Source organism: Brassica napus, chromosome A9 (genome assembly GCF_020379485.1).
Source record: "Brassica napus cultivar Da-Ae chromosome A9, Da-Ae, whole genome shotgun sequence".
NCBI lineage: Eukaryota > Viridiplantae > Streptophyta > Magnoliopsida > Brassicales > Brassicaceae > Brassica > Brassica napus.
In genome coordinates, this window is record NC_063442.1 from 2,721,347 (window position 1) to 2,739,474 (window position 18,128).

Sequence of the window (18,128 nt, forward strand, 5' to 3'; positions counted from 1 at the left end):
GTGTACTTCAATGGTTGAATGTGAATGTGAACACTGTTTTGTGTGAATGAACATATAGAAAAATATACATTCAACGAGGTATCAAATACTTATATAATTCCAATATTGTTTTTCTTCACCCATAGAAACAATCATCATATATAGAATTTTTTTGGAATATATAATTTCACCATGGAACAAAACACAAGTTATTATTATTCTAGTGAAGAATCCGAGGTAGAATCGTCGAGTAGACTACTTCCATTGTGGCTATCGGGTGATCCGGTAGGCTTAATAAGATGAAGAGGTTCTTTGAGAGTCCAGTGCATTATACTCGCCGTCAACGTCAGAATCATCTTCTGATTCACCTGTTATACATTATATAGATAAGATCTCTTGATATTGTTTGAGTGATTATATTATTAATGGAATAAAAGAGAGAGGCGCATCAAAGTACCTCAGTTATGTCTTCTGGGAGTAAAAATATGGAGCAACCCATCTTCCTGGCTATACTAATCACGTAAGTGGCATTCATCTTCTTCTCTTCATCTGTGTATTAGCAAGTGTCCATATTAAAACTAAGTATACTCCAAACACATATAAACATATGAACATTAACAGTTAATTACCAGTTACTCCGTTTGTAACAAGACTCCAGTTCACGGCTCTTGGCTGCACAGAACTCAACAGCTCCAGGAAGAATATCCCATCGGACAAGCTCTTGTCCTGTCATATTCAGTCATCATTTGTCACTAACACAGGTCGGTTCTGTGTAAAATATCTCACAATGGTTGCCTTATTACTTACCCTGAAACTGAACATACGGGTTTGACTTCCGTTCTTTCTCACTTTAGCATTAGCCCACTCCAATATATCAACGTCCGTTATTTCTTTGCCGTTGGAATGTGATCTCAAGTTCTTAAGGAGTTGCAGGATGTTGTATCTCATCAATTGCCATAAGTATGCTGGAAGAGTTTTTTTTTTTCTTTTTTAATTAATGTTCACCATTCATAAAACACAATCATAGTGATTGGGGAAATGTACCTAGTATGAGCTTCTTGTTTCCTTGAACAATGTCGTTACCAGCGATGTTAACCAAAGAGAACTTGAGCTGCTTCCCTAGTTTCACAACCTGATTACAGTTTTCTACTTTCTTGAATGGCAATTTGATCGGAGGCTTGCTTGCTATTTTCCAGTTAACAATTCCTGGTGACACCTTTTCGAGTGTCTGCAACAGTATCCACCTGTTGCCACAAACCAGAACTCAGTGTTAACTATACATTCCACGCTATATTTAACATTTTGCATACTAACCCATCTCTTAGATCTTCAAAGACGTTGTTTATGTACATAGAACTATCAAAGCTGTTTATCCAAAACCGGAAGGCTTTTTCTTCTCTTGATATTTGAGTGTCATCGGCCAGAAAAGATATCTGTTTTGTTTTGGTTGAAAGCCCGTTCCTGCATGTTTCTCATTTGTTAAACCTTCACAGAAGAGTGGATATTCTAAAAGGTTCTCTATGAATTTAACTAAGTGGTTTTTTCACCTGTGCTGGAAGATATGTGCTACAAAAGCAAGATTAAGATTCGGGGAACCTTCAACAATATCCTTAGCGGTCAAGTATCTCCTGCACCCCATTCTGTCTGCATGTTCGAGAATATTTTTTGCTCTCTCAAATGGGTTTTTGGCTGCTAACTTTGAAGGACTCTTGTGCTCTGGTGCTAGGACGTTTAATAGATTAGTGTAAGCTTCAGCATCCTGCAGAAAAACCATATCATAAGCCATGTGCATCTTACTATAAAAGATTCTGTAGAGCACTTACTAATTGAGGAACTTATATAACTTGATATTATTGGATACCTTTACATCAGAGGAGAAGTTTGTGACAGTTTTCTTATATTCAGTTTTTCTTAACTGAAAGTTCATCCATCTCAGTAAGATCTTATCAGGTGGTAAACTCATCAACTCTTCCACATCCTGTTGATACCAAAAAATTGGAACAAAGTCATTATTTATAAAGAAAATGTTTGTTTAGACAACAGGACAATGAGTAGTACTTAGTAGTTACCTTGCTATCATCAACCAACTCCACCAGCTGTGGAGTTTTCTTCAAGTTTAGATCAGCTAGCAATTGTATCTAGACAGGACAGTCACAACAAAGATTAATCACACATGGTCCTATCAAAAAGTAAATAAATAGTAGTAGCACAGCACTAGAGCCTCACCTTGATGATTTGAGAAATCACACCTAGCACAAGATGACGCTGAAACAGAGATAAACAAAAGCGTTTAAGTCATAACCATTACAGAAAAATGTGAAGGATTCTGATAGGTACTGAGACACATACCCTTCCTTCAATGATATCTTGAGTTCCTATATTAACCACAGTACACCCAATGGCCTTGGCAGAGTTAAGACAAAGCGTATGGTTTTCGTTTCTCTCCCATGGGTTAAGCATACTCTTAGTGTTGATAGCTCTTTCATCAATCGTCCCAGGAACCGCCACATTAATAAGTTTACTGGATAAAACATTTACAATCAAGAGAATCAAGAAAACATCCGTGAAACGTATGTTCTGAGTAAGTAAGGAGGGAAGCCTTACCAAAGTAAAACACCATCTTTCACCACTTCGAATAGATCGTTGGAGGAAGGGTTGATAGGGAGGTACTTGTTTAGGAACTCATCTCCGGAGAGGTAGTTATTGATGTGAGCGACGTAAGAGGACTTCTCAGAGTCGCTGATGGTATGCAACAAAGTGGTTGTAGCTGCCTTGAGAAACGCAGACGAGTTCTTGGCGCCGCTTCCGATTATGGCGTTCACATGCGCTTGAAGTTTAAGATAAATCTGCAAGTTTAGGCGGCAAATCGGTTATAAACGAAACTATTTTTTTTTAATAAAGATCGGTCTAAGCAACGCCTAGGCGTCCGCTGATACTCTCCTAGTTATCGACTAGCGATTTTAAAAATGATTTTTCTAATAAAAATTGGTCTAAGCAACACCTAGGCATCCGCTAATATTCTCCTAATTATCGCCTAACGATTTTAAGAACATTTGACATCAGTACGAATTTAAGATAAATCTGCAAGTTTATGCAGCAAATAGGTGAAACAATTTTTAAAAATGATTTGTCTAATAAAGATTGGTCAAAGCAACACCTAGCCGTCCGCTAATATTCTCCTAGTTATCGACTAGCGATTTTGAGAACATTGACATCAGTATAAATTTAAGATAAAACTGCAAGTTTATGCAGCGAATCAGTTATAGACGAAGCAATTTTTTATAATGATTTTTCTAATAAAAAATCGGTCTAAACAACACCTAGGCATCCGCTAATACTCTCCTAGTTATCACCTAACGATTTCTTGAACATGTAGAAATCTTCCAACACAAAAAGATCTGTGATACTGACCCTCAAGTAAAACTCGAAATCGACTTCATCGCTGAGGTTCGGATGGAAGCTTTGGATCAGAGCCGCTCTTTCTTCAGTGGTGAGGTTCTGATCTCCAACCACCTTTGATCTCCCCATCCTTGGCGCGAGGTCCGACACCGTAAGCTTCCCGCTCTCCCTCCTCATGCTCGTGAACTGTTACAGAATCGATTAGAATCAGATCGACAAAATCAATGAGAAAATCAAAAGACTCGCATGGAGTTTTAATGATGATGATGATCCAGTGGATCGGAACGGGAGACACGCACGTGAGATTTCAAACTCCGGAGCTCCACTTGCGTGAATTGGTTGTGTAGCCATGGATCCGATACAAGGATCCCGACGAAGCCTGACATTTTTATATACTTTCTCGAGCTAAACTTGATTTTTCTTCTATCCTCCGTCTCTGTGACTAATGAAACGCAGAAGAAGAAGAAGTAGAGAAGCTAAAGCAGAGCTGGCAGTGGGAAGGGGAGAGAAAAAAAAGAAATTCAAAATTATGACGAAACTGCCCTTTTGAGCTTTTTGCGTTTTTTTTAAAAAATTTCACTATCGCCTTTTTATTTGTGAGGGCGAGAAACTGTGACCTGTGAGGGGCCCATCTCACTTGCGTGTGTGGGGCCCATTTTGTCGTCTGAGATTTTAGTGAATTGGCGATTGTAGACCTTCCAACCGGCTATTCCTCGTGACTCTCGTGAGGGTAGAAACGGGATTGCGAGAGTGATGCCTGATTACTAGTTGGAGCCAAATGTAACGGTCGTTTCGAGTAAGTTGTTATTCACCCCAAAGGTGGGTGGATTCAAACCAGTTCACTAAATTCAAACTTATTTGACTTTAATATTTTTTGTGGTACTGTTAGGAATTCAAAAAGAAATCATTTTAGCTGTGATTGGTAATTGTTAAAATAACTGAAAGCAATTGAAAATAGAGAAAGTAAGAAGAAATTATAAATTAAATTAAATAATAATAAAAAAGTTAGACCAAATAACACTTTTTTCTTTTCGCATACCGAAAACAAATAAGTTTACTCTTCAATAATTGTAATTAACAAAATATAACATAAGTTTCGATGCACCATGGTTAATAGTAATAATAATAAAATATGTATACATATACATGTATCTATATGTTTTGTTACTATTAAAACCACACTATATTTATTTCCCAAACAAATTTTAATTATTTTGTTATTAGCTGAATCAAAGTAAATATCATTTTCTACTCAAGTTTTCTAGTTATTTATGACAATTAATTACATTTTTTATATGAGACTGTAAAGAACAGAGTTGCACTAGAATCCCACGTTTATTAATGAACTTCAAGTGCCTTTTATAGTGACTTACAAAGAAACGTAAACTGACTCAACTAGAAAATAGGAAACAACTATAACCACTAACCCAACTTAAGCCACTTGACTCTAACTGACATTGACCTAGCAAACGACAACAACTGAAGCAAATAACATAATGAAACGCAAAGTTCAAACAGCTGAAACAACTAAGAATAGACTCCAACAAACCCTCCCTTGAACTTAACTCTCTGAGAGATTCAGTTCATTCAACGTAATCATCCCAAACGCAGCTCTGGCCTTTTGAAAGGAAACCAGCTTCAATGGTTTTGTCATCATGTCTGCAAGCTGCATCTCTGTGTTGCAGTAGGCCAGCTCGATCACTCCTTGCTTGGTTAAGTCCCTGAGAAAATGATAACGTACCCTTATGTGTTTGGACCTCCCATGCATCACTGCATTCTTGGACAGCTTGATCGTTGAAGTATTGTCACAGAGCACCACCATTTCTTTGGCTTGTACATGACTGATTTCCTTTAGTATCCTCCTCATCCAGATAGCTTGACATGCACACCCTACAGCCGCAACATATTCTGCTTCCGTGGTGGAAAGTGTCACAATAGGTTGTTTGCGTGACGACCAAGCCACAGCTCCTCCACTCATCAAGAACACATAACCCGATGTACTCTTGCTGTCATCAATGTCGCCGGCATAGTCACTGTCTGTGTATGCTACCAAGTCACTCATTGCCCCACGTCTGTACCAAATGCCACACTCCAACGTTCCTTTGAGATATCGCAGAACCCTCTTTGCCACACCAAGGTGCAACTGAGTTGGAGAAGCCATAAAGCGACTGAGTAGACATACCACAAACATTAGATCAGGCCGTGATGCGGTGAGATACATAAGACTTCCCACCATTTGTTTGTACAGCGTTGGATCAACCTTCTCACCGGCTTCATCTCGTCCAATCTTTTGTCCTGGAACAATAGGATTGCAGACTGGATTGTGATGTTGCATCCCAAACCTGTCGATCACTTCAGCAGCATACTTTCTTTGGCAAATGAAAATTCCTTCCTCTGGTTTCTGTATCACTTCTATGCCAAGAAAATACCTCATCTTCCCTAAATCTGTCATGTCAAACTCACTTTTCATGGAACTCTTAAACTCCTCCAGCAACTCATCATTGTTTCCCGTGAACAACAGATCATCAACATAAACACTCACAATCAGAATGTTACCTCCAACCCTCTTGATGAACAATGTCTGCTCGTTTGGACTGTTGGTGAACCCCTCCTTGATGAAATAAGCCTCTATGCGGCTAAACCAAGCTCGTGGTGCTTGTTTTAGTCCATAGAGAGCTTTGTGCAGCTTATAGACCATCCCTTCCTCTTTTGAGACTTCATATCCCTGAGGTTGTTCCACATATACATCCTCTTCTAGCTTTCCATGTAAGAATGCAGACTTGACATCTAACTGATAAACTCCCCATCCTCTGTGTGCAGCGACAGCAAGAATCATCCTCACAGTGTCCATTCGAGCTACTGGAGCAAAAACTTCCGTGTAATCCACTCCATATTCCTGTGCATAACCTTTCACCACTAACCTTGCTTTGAACTTATCCACCTCTCCCAGCTCATTGAGTTTAGTCTTGTAAATCCACTTAACTCCTATTGCTTTAGCTCCATCAGGTAGAGAGACGAGAGTCCATGTCAGATTTTTCTCAATAGAGCTCATTTCTGCATCCATCGCCTCTCTCCACTTTTGATGTTTGGCAGCCTCTTGAAAGGTTGTTGGGTCTGAGATGATCATCAACGCCAGATACTCGCTCAAGTCAATCTTTGCCATGTTGATCTCTGAATCTGATAGTTCCTCTCCAGAAGTGTAATCAGCGGCCCATATTGGTGGTCTCCGAGTTCTAGTCTCTCCAGCTTGATGTTGAGTCTGAACTGCAGTCTGAGTTGCTTGATCTTGAGCTTGATCTGCAACATTTTCTTCTTCTGCGTGTTCAGCATCTGCATCACCTTCTTCACCTTCTGTATCATTTTCATCACCTTCTTCATTCATTTCCCCATTCTGATTGTTTTCCCATTCAAGCTCGATATCCTCTGTAACTGACTGATGTTTATTCCAAGGCCACTTCTTCTCTTCTTCAAATATCACATCTCGGCTGATGTGAATTCTTTTCTCTTCTGGATCATACATCTTGAAGGCTTTAGATTCACTGCTGTAGCCAAGCAAGACGCATTTCACACTTTTGTCATCAAGTTTGGTTCGCTTGACGTCTGAGATGTGAACATGTCCCACACATCCAAAGATTTTGAAATGCTCTACTGATGGCTTCTTGTCAGCCCATGCCTCCTCTGGTGTTTTGTCCTTCACAGCAACGGTAGGTGACCGGTTAAGAACATGATTTGCCCATTGCACAGCTTCAGGCCAGAATGATCTGGGTATCTCTTTCTCTCGCAGAACCGTCCTCACCATATTCATGATGGTTCGATTTTTTCTCTCAGCTACTCCATTCTGCTGTGGAGTGTACCCAGTAGTCAACTGCCTCTTGATGCCATGCTTTTCACAGAACTCCTTGAACTCTCCAGAATTGTATTCCCCTCCCCTATCTGTTCTTAGACATTTGATGAACATACCAGTTTGTTTTTCAACAAATGCTTTGAACATCTTGAAGTGATGAAAGGCTTCTGACTTCTCTGCGGCAAAGTAGATCCAAGTCTTTCTAGAGAAGTCATCAATGAAACTGATTAGGTACCTCTTCTGGCTGTTTGATGAGGGAGTGATTGGACCGCACAAGTCTGAGTGAATGAGCTGCAGTTTCTCGGTAGCTCTCCATGCGCTTTGCTTGGGAAAAGGTATGCGATGTTGCTTTCCTTTTACACATGTTTCACATGTAGCTTTCACTTGTTGAATCTCCGGCAAGCCCCTGACCATCTCCTTGTTATGCAGAGTGAGCAAACCCGTGTAGCTCAGATGACCATAGCGGTGATGCCACAGTTCTGTTTGGTTTGAGGCATCGATCTGCAAGCATTGTTCTTCCTTGTCTCCACATGTTTCAGCAATCAACACATACATCCGGTTTGTGCTCATGATGGACTCAGCTATCTTCCCTCTTGTTGGATGAAAGATGCTGCACGTCTTCTGCTCTCCAGCTTTGAACAGCACATCCAACCCCTTTTCTTGTAACTGGCCAACACTCAGAAGATTGTTCCTTAACTCAGGAACATAGTACACATCACTTACAGCATAGCTTACTCCCTTGAGTACAAATTTCACTACACCTTTACCAACAACATTCAGCTTGTGATTGTTTCCAAGCTTCACGTGATGAGTGAAATTCGTATCCATCACCGAGAATATGCTCTTGTCTCCACACATGTGGTTAGAGCATCCCGAATCTATGAACCAAGCATCACTTCGCTGTGCTCCAGCGAGTTCCACGTAAGCCATCAGCAGAACTTCCTCCTTTTCATCTATCTCTGCGTAATGTGCCTCATTGCTCCATTTTGGGCATTCATATTGAAAATGCCCCAAGTTATGACACTTGTAACACTCCACTGTTGCTTTGTTGAAAGCACGACCTCTTCCTCTGCCTCTGAAGGATCTTCCTCTACCTCTTCCTCGAACATTAACATTCAGAGCCTGCATTTCTTCTTCAAGAGGAGTCCTTTTGAACTTCTGTTCATGAACAGACAAAGAGCTCTGCAGTTCATCAATGGACATGTCTCCTGTGTCCTTGGATTCCTCTATTGACACCACCACGTAAGTGAACTTGTCAGTCAAGGTTCGAAGTATCTTCTCCACAATCTTCGAATCCGGCATTGCTTCTCCGTTGCTTCTCATCTTGTTCGAAACCACCATCACTCTCCTAAAGTAGTCATCGATCGTTTCATCCATCTTCATCGACAACACCTCAAACTCTCTCCTCAATGTGTTGAGAAGAGATCTCTTAACTCTCTCATTGCCTCCAAATTTCTTCTTCATCGAGTCCCATATGATCTTGGATGTACTACGATCCAAAATCTGCTCAAACACCGTGCGATCAATCGCTTGAAACAGAAAATGCTTCACCTGGTGATCCTTCATCTTGAGATCCTCCTGATCTCTTAGTTGCACGGCGGTTGCATCAACTCCTGTTGCTATCTCGTTGTAACCGTCGGCCACCAAACCCCATAAACCCTTTGCTCTCAAAAGGTTCTCCATCAACTCACTCCAATGATCATAGTGACCATCAAAGTGAGGAATCTTCGTCAGTGTTTTATCGTCGCTCATCTTTCTTCTCTCGTTGGGATTGAATTTTGCTCTGATACCAAATGTAAAGAACAGAGTTGCACTAGAATCCCACGTTTATTAATGAACTTCAAGTGCCTTTTATAGTGACTTACAAAGAAACGTAAACTGACTCAACTAGAAAATAGGAAACAACTATAACCACTAACCCAACTTAAGCCACTTGACTCTAACTGACATTGACCTAGCAAACGACAACAACTGAAGCAAATAACATAATGAAACGCAAAGTTCAAACAGCTGAAACAACTAAGAATAGACTCCAACAGAGACATGTTGCAAAAACTCCATCTAAGTTTTCTTTTAAAATATGTTTTACATATGAAAGAATGCAAAAAAAAAAAAGCATTCAACTCATGAGAAAATCCACATATATATAAGTGGCTGAGCAAATTGGAGGATGCCAGAAATGCATTTGTTATGGTATTTCTTTTAGGTAGTTAAAGTGAACAGATCATACTTATCTAGCGAGACATAGGTGGTCTGATGCTACCCCAACTACTAATAATTGTATATAAAACCATAGTTATAAGATAACGTGTATGTTATAAATAGGCATGGAGAAACTGTTTGATTGCAATGGTGTACTATAAAGCTACACCTAAAAGAAGATTAGGAAATAAAGCATGTGCCAGACATAGTGAATGGGAGATAAAGAGATATTTTGTAATAATTGAGCCAATATCAAGCAATCCTTGCCATGCTTTGTTGCTTTCTCACTTCAAGAAAATAAAATAAATCAGGTTGATGAGCGATTATATCTTACCTTGAACCAGGGTTAGATAGATTACAAGTTATAAAATGAATACATGGCTTTTCATATTGTGAGCTGATCAATAAAACTAACATCGTTTAGGTGAAGATTTACATGGCATCATTAATATGATCACTCGACCTCTAATAAGAATGATAAAACACAATTATGTCATTTGGACCCCATCCATGCTTCGTTCACATGGTTGCTGATCACCTCTGAAGATTTTCATAATTGAAACCTGATTTTGTGTATCAAACGTATATTAGTAACCAATCTTTTATTATTTGAAAAGTTGTTTGGTTCCAACATTAATAATTGTAATCCAACAAACTTCCGTAAGCCGTCTTAGCTCAGTGGTAGAGCGCGTGACTTTTAATCCCGTGGCCGTGGGTTCGATCCCCACAGACGGCGTTTGTATATTTTTTATTCTCATTTTTATCTAATTAACATTTATCTTATCCTCGTCGTCTTCTTCCACTCTTCATCATATCTCCTTTCTTCCCGTTGCATAAACCCAGAACCTCAAACTATGTTACAATCTCTTCACCTTCGTTTTCACTCCTCCCCATCACCTTCGAGAAGAGAGTCTCTGACTCCATCGATTACCTCCTCATCTCCTTTCTCCTTTTGCTCGTTCCGACCGAAGCCAACCCAGAAACCGAAGCAGCTAGTTCAATTCTGCGCCCCTTACGAGGTCGGAGGCGGATACACCGATGAGGAGCTCTTCGAAAGATACGGAACCCATCAGAGTAAAACCAACGTCGAAGACAAGCCAGATGCGTCTGAGTACGAGGCTCTCCTTAAAGGAGGCGAACAAGTAACTTCTGTTCTCGAAGAGATGATAACCCTCGTAAGTTCATGTTTCGTATTTTGTGTTGTTTTCTTAAGCTTGGCATTTCGTCGAACAACTTAGCTGCGTTTAGGTTTTGTAATAGAATTGTTACTCGTTAGTTATTGGTTCTGTAATGGTTTTTGACATGTGAAGCGCCACTTGTGTGTGTGTAGCTGCAAGACATGAAGATGAATGAAGCATCTGAGAATGTTGCTGTTGAATTGGCTGCACAAGGAGTTATAGGGAAAAGAGTTGATGAGATGGAGTCAGGGTTTATGATGGCTCTTGATTACATGATTCAACTTGCAGACAAAGACCAAGACGACAAGGTAAAACCCTTTCTGTGTGTTTGTCTCTGAATAGATTGTCCTTAAAGCAATTAACATTTTGTTTTTTTGAGTTCAGAGGAAGTCTTTGCTAGAGGTTGTCAAGGAGACAGTCTTATCTCATCTCACTAAAAAATGTCCTCCTCATGTGAGTAAATAGTTTCTTCTTTTGCTTTCAAGACTCTTTCCACTTAGCGTCATTCATTGAGTGTTTTGCTGTTTATTTTTAGGTCCAAGTGATTGGTTTACTATGTAGAACACCTAAAAAGGAGAGTAGGCAAGAGCTGCTGCGTAGGGTGGCTGCAGGTGGTGGGGCTTTTGAAGGCAAGGACGGTACTAAACTTCATTTACCCGGAGCTAACCTGAATGACATAGCTAATCAAGCTGATGACTTGCTAGAGGTATATATAAACATTTGTATTTCGAGATCACGTGTCTGGACAAAGTGAACAAGTGTGAGGAATTTTTTTGCAGACTATGGAGACGAGGCCAGTTGTTCCTGATAGGAAACTACTAGCGAGGCTTGTTTTGATCAGAGAGGAAGCGAGGAACATGATGGGAGGTGGTATACTTGATGAGAGAAATGACCGTGGTTTCAACACTCTGCCTGAATCAGAGGTTTGTGAAACTCTAACTATTATGTCTATTATGTGGTGTTTTGAGCAATAATTGACTTGTTGCATTATCATTGTACAGGTGAATTTCTTAACCAAATTGGTAGCTCTCAAACCAGGAAAGACAGTGCAGCAGATGATCAAGAATGTAATGCAAGGGAAAGATGAAGGTGCAGATGATCTTAGCAATGAAGAGGATGATTCTACCCAAGGAAGAAGACAAAGTGGATTAAAGGGAAGGGTAAGTATGGTCACCTAACACATTTTCTGTTAATAGAGAAGATCTTTGAGTTGATACTGAACCAATGATTAAGTCTTCATTTCTAACTTGGCCTACTTGAACCCAATCCAGGGAAGCTTTACAGGCAAAAAACCGTTACCAGTAAGGCCAGGAATGTTTCTAGAGACTGTCACAAAGGTATGTTTCAACGTCGGTTGGTCTGCTTTGCCAAAAAGATGATAGGAATATAAACATTGACCATTTTGTGTGATGTTTTCAATTCAATCTTGATAGGTAATGGGCAGCATATACTCGGGTAGTGCATCCGGTATCACTGCACAACATCTAGAATGGGTGAGTTCCTTCAAAAAAAAAACAACCAAATATGTTGCATACAATGTCTCTTCTTTTTGTTGCGTTCATTAAAGCTTCTATATCTGTTTTTCATCAGGTACACGAGAAGACGCTCCAAGTTCTTGAAGAAATTGCGTATTAGCTAGTAGTAGTATCTTCATTGTTACCAGCAAGGAAAGTAGATGTTGTGTCCGTTCATAGATGTTGTTCACTATATAATAATTGTAACTTGGTTGGTTGATATGACAAATGTTGTGCACATCTCCATTTTTGTTACATCATCACCAAGATGCATTAACTATGCACATCCATCAAACGTGAAAACTTTAATTAGTTAGTTAAAGAATAAAAGAATCATTGATAGTTAGCCTTGAAGTAAAGTATCTGATTCCAGCCCAAATAAACATTTATTAAAAATAGTATTCGTTTATTGATTTTTAAATGAAAAATCCAAGGCGGTTTAATTGAGTAGACACGTGGAAGAGAAACAATAGCCCTCTAGGGGCATGCGGTCGTAAATAAGTGACAAAGTAAGGGTAAAAGCTTTACGGACGTGAGAGCAATTGTTATAGAGAATCCTCGTCAGGTGAACGAAACGATTCCGTTTCTCCGCTTACAAAATAAATATCTACACTAACAAACAGACTCTAGATTGTTCCTTCACACGCCATTTGCATTCTTCTCTCTCTTCACTATCCAACGAATCTCTCTCTCTCTAAAACAATGGCTCAGGAAGACGTTGCTGCTGCTAACGGTGCTACTACGGCGGTGGAGAAGGCCGTTACCTTCACGGCGTACAAGCCTCAGCTGATTGTGGAAGCACACAAGGTCGGTGACGCTGTTGCTTTCTACAAGGCGGTGTTTGGTGCCGTGGAGACTGGACGCTCTCTCTACCCCAAGCGTAAGGCTGACCAAGAGCTCCCTCACCTCGTCTCTTCCGAGCTCGAGCTCGCCGGAACCACCGTCGTTGTTTCTGACGTCTCTGAGTAAGCTCTCTCCTCCCTCTGGATCTACATGCTTTGCTCGTTTCGTTTCAGATCTGAGCATAATAATAGATTGTGTTTATTTTTGTAACGCTGAACAGTGCGAAGACGGGGACTATGCCTGCGATCCTCGAGACTGATGACGTGGAAGCTGCGGTTGCGAAGGCCGTTGCGGCAGGAGCTGTCAAGGTGGAGGAGGAGGTTGGAGGTGAAGGTGAAGGTGGAGTCAAGGGGAAAGTGACGGATCCGTTCGGGTTCACGTGGATCTTTGTTGCTCCGGCGAAGAAGAGTGAGGAGGAAGGAAACAAAGAGGTCTAACTGTCAACCGTCGGTTTCTGAAAAAACTTTTTAATATTATTATCCTATGCTGCTTTTATTAGTTTGTCTTTTGTGGAATCTCCGGTATGAGTAAACCGGATTGATTAGGCTAATGACTTTTGTTCTTCACCACCTTTTGACATAAACTTGGTGAAAGAAATAACAAAAATATCGGATGTTAATGTTTTGTTGATTATGCTTATTAGTGGCTTAACTATTTTCCATCATCGTTTGATTTGTATCTCAGTTGATGTGTATTCTAATTTTAAAATGAACGGTTGGATACGACGATTAGATAAGAAGATATATAAGAATAAGGGAAGAATTGTTGATTATGATTATTAAGTAATTAATCTTCGTTTGGTGTCAGTGTGTTGAAAACTCTGTGCAAATTGTTCTTTTTGGGTTATCTATTTACATGTTGGAAATTGTCATGATGTGGTCCTTCTCCTGTCCACACAAATCTTTGAATGTGGCTTTGGGCCTTGTGAAGTTTTCAATTTGGTTATCTTTGCTTTTTGACTACTTTTTTGTGATTAACCCCGTAGACGCCATTGGACAGAAACTTTACGTTGATATCAACACGCCAAAAATTCATTATTGTTGATCATTAATTAAAGAAACACTAACATACGATTTTAGACGAGAAAAAAGTTGAAGGTGCTTAAGAAGTTGGGGAGCTTGCCAGGGCTACATTTGCTGAGGAGTCCAACAGCGAGTTGGTTTCAATACCGAAAGAACCGAGCCATGGAGAGAGTTCTTGACGTCACAAAGACAAATGTAGTCAGCTTGTTGTAGGGCGTTGCAGCAGAGCTGCGATGGGCATGGGCTTGTTGTGCTATCAGTAGCCTTTAGTTGGTTACCACTGGTTTGCACTCATTTAACTCGGCTTAGGTCTTGCCACAGGTCAATCGCTACTTACTTTCTCGGCTAAAGTAGTCATCACCACCATTACTATCCGTTAAGCAATGTGTAGTCCGCTAGTAATTTCCTATCATTTTACTGCAAATAGAAAAATTCACAGCATTAATCACACGTTGTCAAAAAGTTATAAATTCTCAATAAGAAGAAAATTATAATGAGCATATAAATTCTCAGTATGGATCGTTCCTCCAGGAGGACTTCGATCATGAGATGGAGCATATCCATGCCGCGATGCAGCATGCGGATGATCAGGGTGTTTCAAAGGAGATATCTTCTCTGGGTAAACGTCCAAGGATGGAATCTGAGATGGTTGATAAGTTTCCTGTTGGAAGGATGAAGATGTCTCATGAGTTTAATGCTCTGCGAAAGCTTCAGGAAGATTATGGTCAGGATCAAGCTCATGACAACAATCCCCAGATCGACAGAGGCGCGGTGGACCCGGTTCCACCAGATGAACCATGAGAGTCGAGGTGTGGAACTGTCGAGGGCTGGGACAACGCTTGACAGTTCGACGTCTAAAGGAGATGCAACGTTTGTATCACCCAGACTTGTTGTTCCTGATTGAAACCAAGCAAGCTAACGATGTTGTTAGAGATATTGGGGTGGATCTTGGTTTTGATCATATGATATTAGTTCCACCGATTGGTTATAGTGGTGGTTTAGCTGTATTTTGGAAGTCATATGTTTCTGTTTCTTGCATTTCCAGTGATGAAAGACTTGTAGACCTTCATGTTGAATATCAATGTTTTCAGTTCTATTTGTCTTGTGTATATGGGCACCCCCAACCGAAATATAGACATCTTCTGTGGGAAAGACTTCAAAGAATAGCCACTACCCGTGTGGGGCCTTGGATGTTGTGTGGTGATTGTAATGAGATAACAAAACCAGAGGAGAAGATAGGGGGAAGGACAAGATCAATGTCGAGTTTTCAGAATTTTAATACGATGCTACAGATTTGTGACATGAAGGATCTCAAACATACTGGTAATCAGTTCAGTTGGGTTGGTCGTCGAAGAAATGATATCATTGAATGCTGCTTGGATAGAGTGATGGTAAACCCCTCATGGATGAATAAATTTCCAAATTCTAGTACTGAATATTTGGAGATTGCAGAATCGGATCATAGACCCATGATTGTGTCAATTGATTACAAATATCAACGAAGGAAAGGACTCTTTTGCTATGATAAAAGATTATTCGAAGATCAGAGTTTTGTGGAGACAGTTTCTGGAGCTTGGGATCAGACAGAATTCATCAGAGGTTGGAATCAGAAACTGGGCCATTGTCGGAATCAGATTGTTAACTGGAAGAGAAGACACCAAACGAATTCTGCAATTCGTATAAGTGTGATCAGAGGGCAAATAGATCAAGCTCTCCGAGATAGTTCAGTTCAACTTGAAGTAATCCAAGAGCTACGAGTGAACTTAAATAAAGCATACAGAGATGAAGAAGAGTTTTGGAAGCTGAAAAGCAGGAATCGGTGGCTGAAGTTAGGGGATCGTAACACTCCATTTTACCATGGTGTTTCTAAAGTGAAGAAAAGTAAAAATAAAATCTCTAAATTGAGAGATAAGAATGGAGTCTTCCATATACAAGAGGAAACTATAGCAAAGGTTGCTGAAGATTATTTTGAAAGCATGTTTTCTTCTACTCCAACAATACCATTAGACGAATGCTTACCTAATATTCAACCAAAGATCACGATGGAGATGAACGCTCAACTCATTGCCCCAGTCACAGATAGAGAAATAAAAGACGCTTTGGATCTCATTGGAGCAGACAGAGCACCTGGCCCAGATGGCTTCACGGCTGCTTTTTATAAACAATTTTGGGATACAATCGGTCCAGATGTTTGTAACATGGTTCGAAGATTCTTTGAGAGTGGTATCATGGATAATGGGATTAACCACACAAATATAGTACTACTTCCAAAGTTTCCAGAGGCTGCAGATATGGGAGAGTACCGTCCGATAAGTCTCTGTACTGTGGCGTATAAATTGATATCAAAGGTTTTGGGTATTAGAATTCAGAGGTGTTTGGATGTGATAATTTCTGAATCACAAGCTGCTTTTGTTCCGGGTCGCCAGATTTCTGATAATATTTTAGTGGCACATGAACTGATAAGCGCTCTGAAGTCTAAGAAAGATTGTTCTGAACAATATATGGCCATCAAGACAGACATTAGCAAAGCGTACGATCGGGTAGAGTGGAGTTTTTTAGAAAGCATCATGACCAAGCTTGGATTTCATCCTATCTCCATATCTTGAATTATGTCTTGTATCACTACGGTGTCTTATTCGGTTCTGATTAATGGTTGCCCATATGGAATGATAAAACCTTCAAGGGGGATAAGACAAGGAGATACTCTATCACCATATCTTTTCCTCCTGTGTGCTGAAGCCTTAAGCCAAATGATTGATCAAGCTCAGATAACTAATCGATTTCAGGGGATGAAAATTTCTAGACATTGCCCTAAGGTCTCTCACTTATTATTCGCTGATGACTCTCTCTTCTTTTGCCGTGCTAATGAGGATAATGCTTTATGTATGGCGGACATATTAGATATGTATGAGAAGACTTCGGGACAGAAAGTTAATTTAGAGAAATCTTCAGTCATCTTTGGAAAGCGGGTTGATCAACAAGTGAAGAATAGGATTCATAATATATTGAAGATTTTTCGAACAGGAGGTGGAGGTAAATATCTTGGTCTCCCAGAGCAGTTTGGTCAGAGTAAAGTTCAAGATTTCAAAGGAATTGTCGAACAAATCAGAAAGGCTACTTCTCAGTGGTATAATCAGAATTTATCGCAGGCAGGTAAAGAGGTCTTAATAAAATCGGTTCTTCAAGCAAAACCGGTATATCCTATGAGCTGTTTTCTAGTCCCAAAGACAATATGTGATGAGATAAACTCCATTCTCTCTGAGTTTTGGTGGGGAACAGGAGATGAGAGAAGGAAGATTTCTTGGATATCTTGGAAACGATTGTGCTTGCCAAAAAAAGAAGGGGGGATGGGATTTCGTGACCTCTATAGTTTCAACAAAGCTCTATTGGCGAAGCAAGTGATATCTTGCATATTTACATTGTTTTATCCATTCATTCATAAACATTTTCATCATATAGATTAGGATTTAGACATGTTTAGGTTGCATTTTGCATACATATGTCTCTATCAGGTATTTGAGTACCACATGGAGTTTCTGGAGACATTTGGAGCTCAAAAAGGAGTGTTTAGAGTGGTCATTGGGCGAGCAAGGCATGGAGCGACCAGTCCGGAGCGACACCACCAAGTCGCTCTGACTTCCCTATTGGAGCGACCTTACCAGAGCGACAGGGAGAAGTCGCTCGCGGTTTCATCACTCGGAGACGCGAGAACGAGCCCAGAGCGACCTCCCGGAGCGACACCACGAAGTCGCTCGCATCTCACACCCCTCTCGGAGCGACCTCCCAAAGCGACACCCCGAGGTCGCTCGCGTCTTTATGGAGAGACGACACGAAGCGAAGCCTGGAGCGACCTCTCAGAGCGACCTACCAAGGTCGCTCCCGATCCAGAGCGACCCGTTGGAGCGACACACCAAAGTCGCTCGCGACCCCTCGCCCGGAGACACCAAAAATCGGCCCTGGAGCGACTTCCCTGAGCGACACCTGCAAGTCGCTCCGCGTTATTTTGCTGCCGAAAATCATGATTTCTTAAGGACCTTTTTGCAATTTATTTTGGACGTTTTGCACTTGGAAAAACCTATGTTTTAAACATCTTTTGTAGCCACCAGTGGCAGATTATCTTTTATCTTTTGATCTATTGAGAAATACA

At 40.5% G+C, this 18,128-nt stretch overlaps 3 protein-coding genes and 1 non-coding gene across 4 annotated transcripts; 3 read left to right on the forward strand and 1 right to left on the reverse strand.

Moving 5' to 3' along the window:
* Positions 1–47: 47 nt before the first annotated feature.
* On the reverse strand, positions 48–3,942 carry LOC106365810 (fimbrin-2). Its single transcript, XM_013805306.3, has 14 exons — positions 3,678–3,942; positions 3,391–3,564; positions 2,584–2,825; positions 2,329–2,500; positions 2,206–2,244; positions 2,049–2,117; positions 1,841–1,957; positions 1,527–1,738; positions 1,294–1,440; positions 1,024–1,223; positions 787–944; positions 609–705; positions 437–528; positions 48–347 (listed from the first exon to the last, which is right to left on the reverse strand). The coding sequence occupies exons 1-14, from the start codon at positions 3,762–3,764 to the stop codon at positions 195–197; spliced, it is 1,959 nt and encodes a 652-aa protein (XP_013660760.2). The 5' UTR covers positions 3,765–3,942; the 3' UTR covers positions 48–194.
* A 6,146-nt stretch (positions 3,943–10,088) lies between these two features.
* TRNAK-UUU lies at positions 10,089–10,160 on the forward strand. The gene has a single exon. It is a non-coding gene; the product is annotated as a tRNA-Lys (tRNA).
* A 48-nt stretch (positions 10,161–10,208) lies between these two features.
* LOC106365809 (protein PEP-RELATED DEVELOPMENT ARRESTED 1, chloroplastic-like) lies at positions 10,209–12,360 on the forward strand. The gene is made up of 9 exons (XM_048739333.1): positions 10,209–10,599; positions 10,755–10,910; positions 10,987–11,055; positions 11,138–11,308; positions 11,382–11,525; positions 11,604–11,762; positions 11,874–11,939; positions 12,036–12,095; positions 12,193–12,360. The coding sequence occupies exons 1-9, from the start codon at positions 10,279–10,281 to the stop codon at positions 12,235–12,237; spliced, it is 1,191 nt and encodes a 396-aa protein (XP_048595290.1). The 5' UTR covers positions 10,209–10,278; the 3' UTR covers positions 12,238–12,360.
* Positions 12,361–12,695: 335 nt separating this feature from the next.
* On the forward strand, positions 12,696–13,623 carry LOC106365808 (uncharacterized protein At5g48480-like). Its single transcript, XM_013805304.3, has 2 exons — positions 12,696–13,081; positions 13,180–13,623. Exons 1-2 carry the CDS (start codon positions 12,819–12,821, stop codon positions 13,394–13,396), a joined length of 480 nt encoding a protein of 159 aa, XP_013660758.2. The 5' UTR covers positions 12,696–12,818; the 3' UTR covers positions 13,397–13,623.
* The last annotated feature ends 4,505 nt before the right edge of the window (positions 13,624–18,128 follow it).

Bases quoted from the DNA above. Each gene is read 5' to 3' on its own strand.
- LOC106365810 (XM_013805306.3), bottom strand. From the start codon at position 3,764: ATGTCAGGCTTCGTCGGGATCCTTGTATCGGATCCATGGCTACACAAC. The intron at 2,826-3,390 runs GTCAGTATCACA...CTAAACTTGCAG, and splicing joins ATTTCGAGTTTTACTTGAGG to ATTTATCTTAAACTTCAAGC. The intron at 2,118-2,205 runs GTGAGGCTCTAG...TGTCCTGTCTAG, and splicing joins TGATTTCTCAAATCATCAAG to ATACAATTGCTAGCTGATCT.
- LOC106365809 (XM_048739333.1), top strand. From the start codon at position 10,279: ATGTTACAATCTCTTCACCTTCGTTTTCACTCCTCCCCATCACCTTCG. The intron at 11,763-11,873 runs GTAAGTATGGTC...AACCCAATCCAG, and splicing joins AAAGTGGATTAAAGGGAAGG to GGAAGCTTTACAGGCAAAAA. The intron at 12,096-12,192 runs GTGAGTTCCTTC...GTTTTTCATCAG, and splicing joins CTGCACAACATCTAGAATGG to GTACACGAGAAGACGCTCCA.
- LOC106365808 (XM_013805304.3), top strand. From the start codon at position 12,819: ATGGCTCAGGAAGACGTTGCTGCTGCTAACGGTGCTACTACGGCGGTG. The intron at 13,082-13,179 runs GTAAGCTCTCTC...AACGCTGAACAG, and splicing joins GTTGTTTCTGACGTCTCTGA to TGCGAAGACGGGGACTATGC.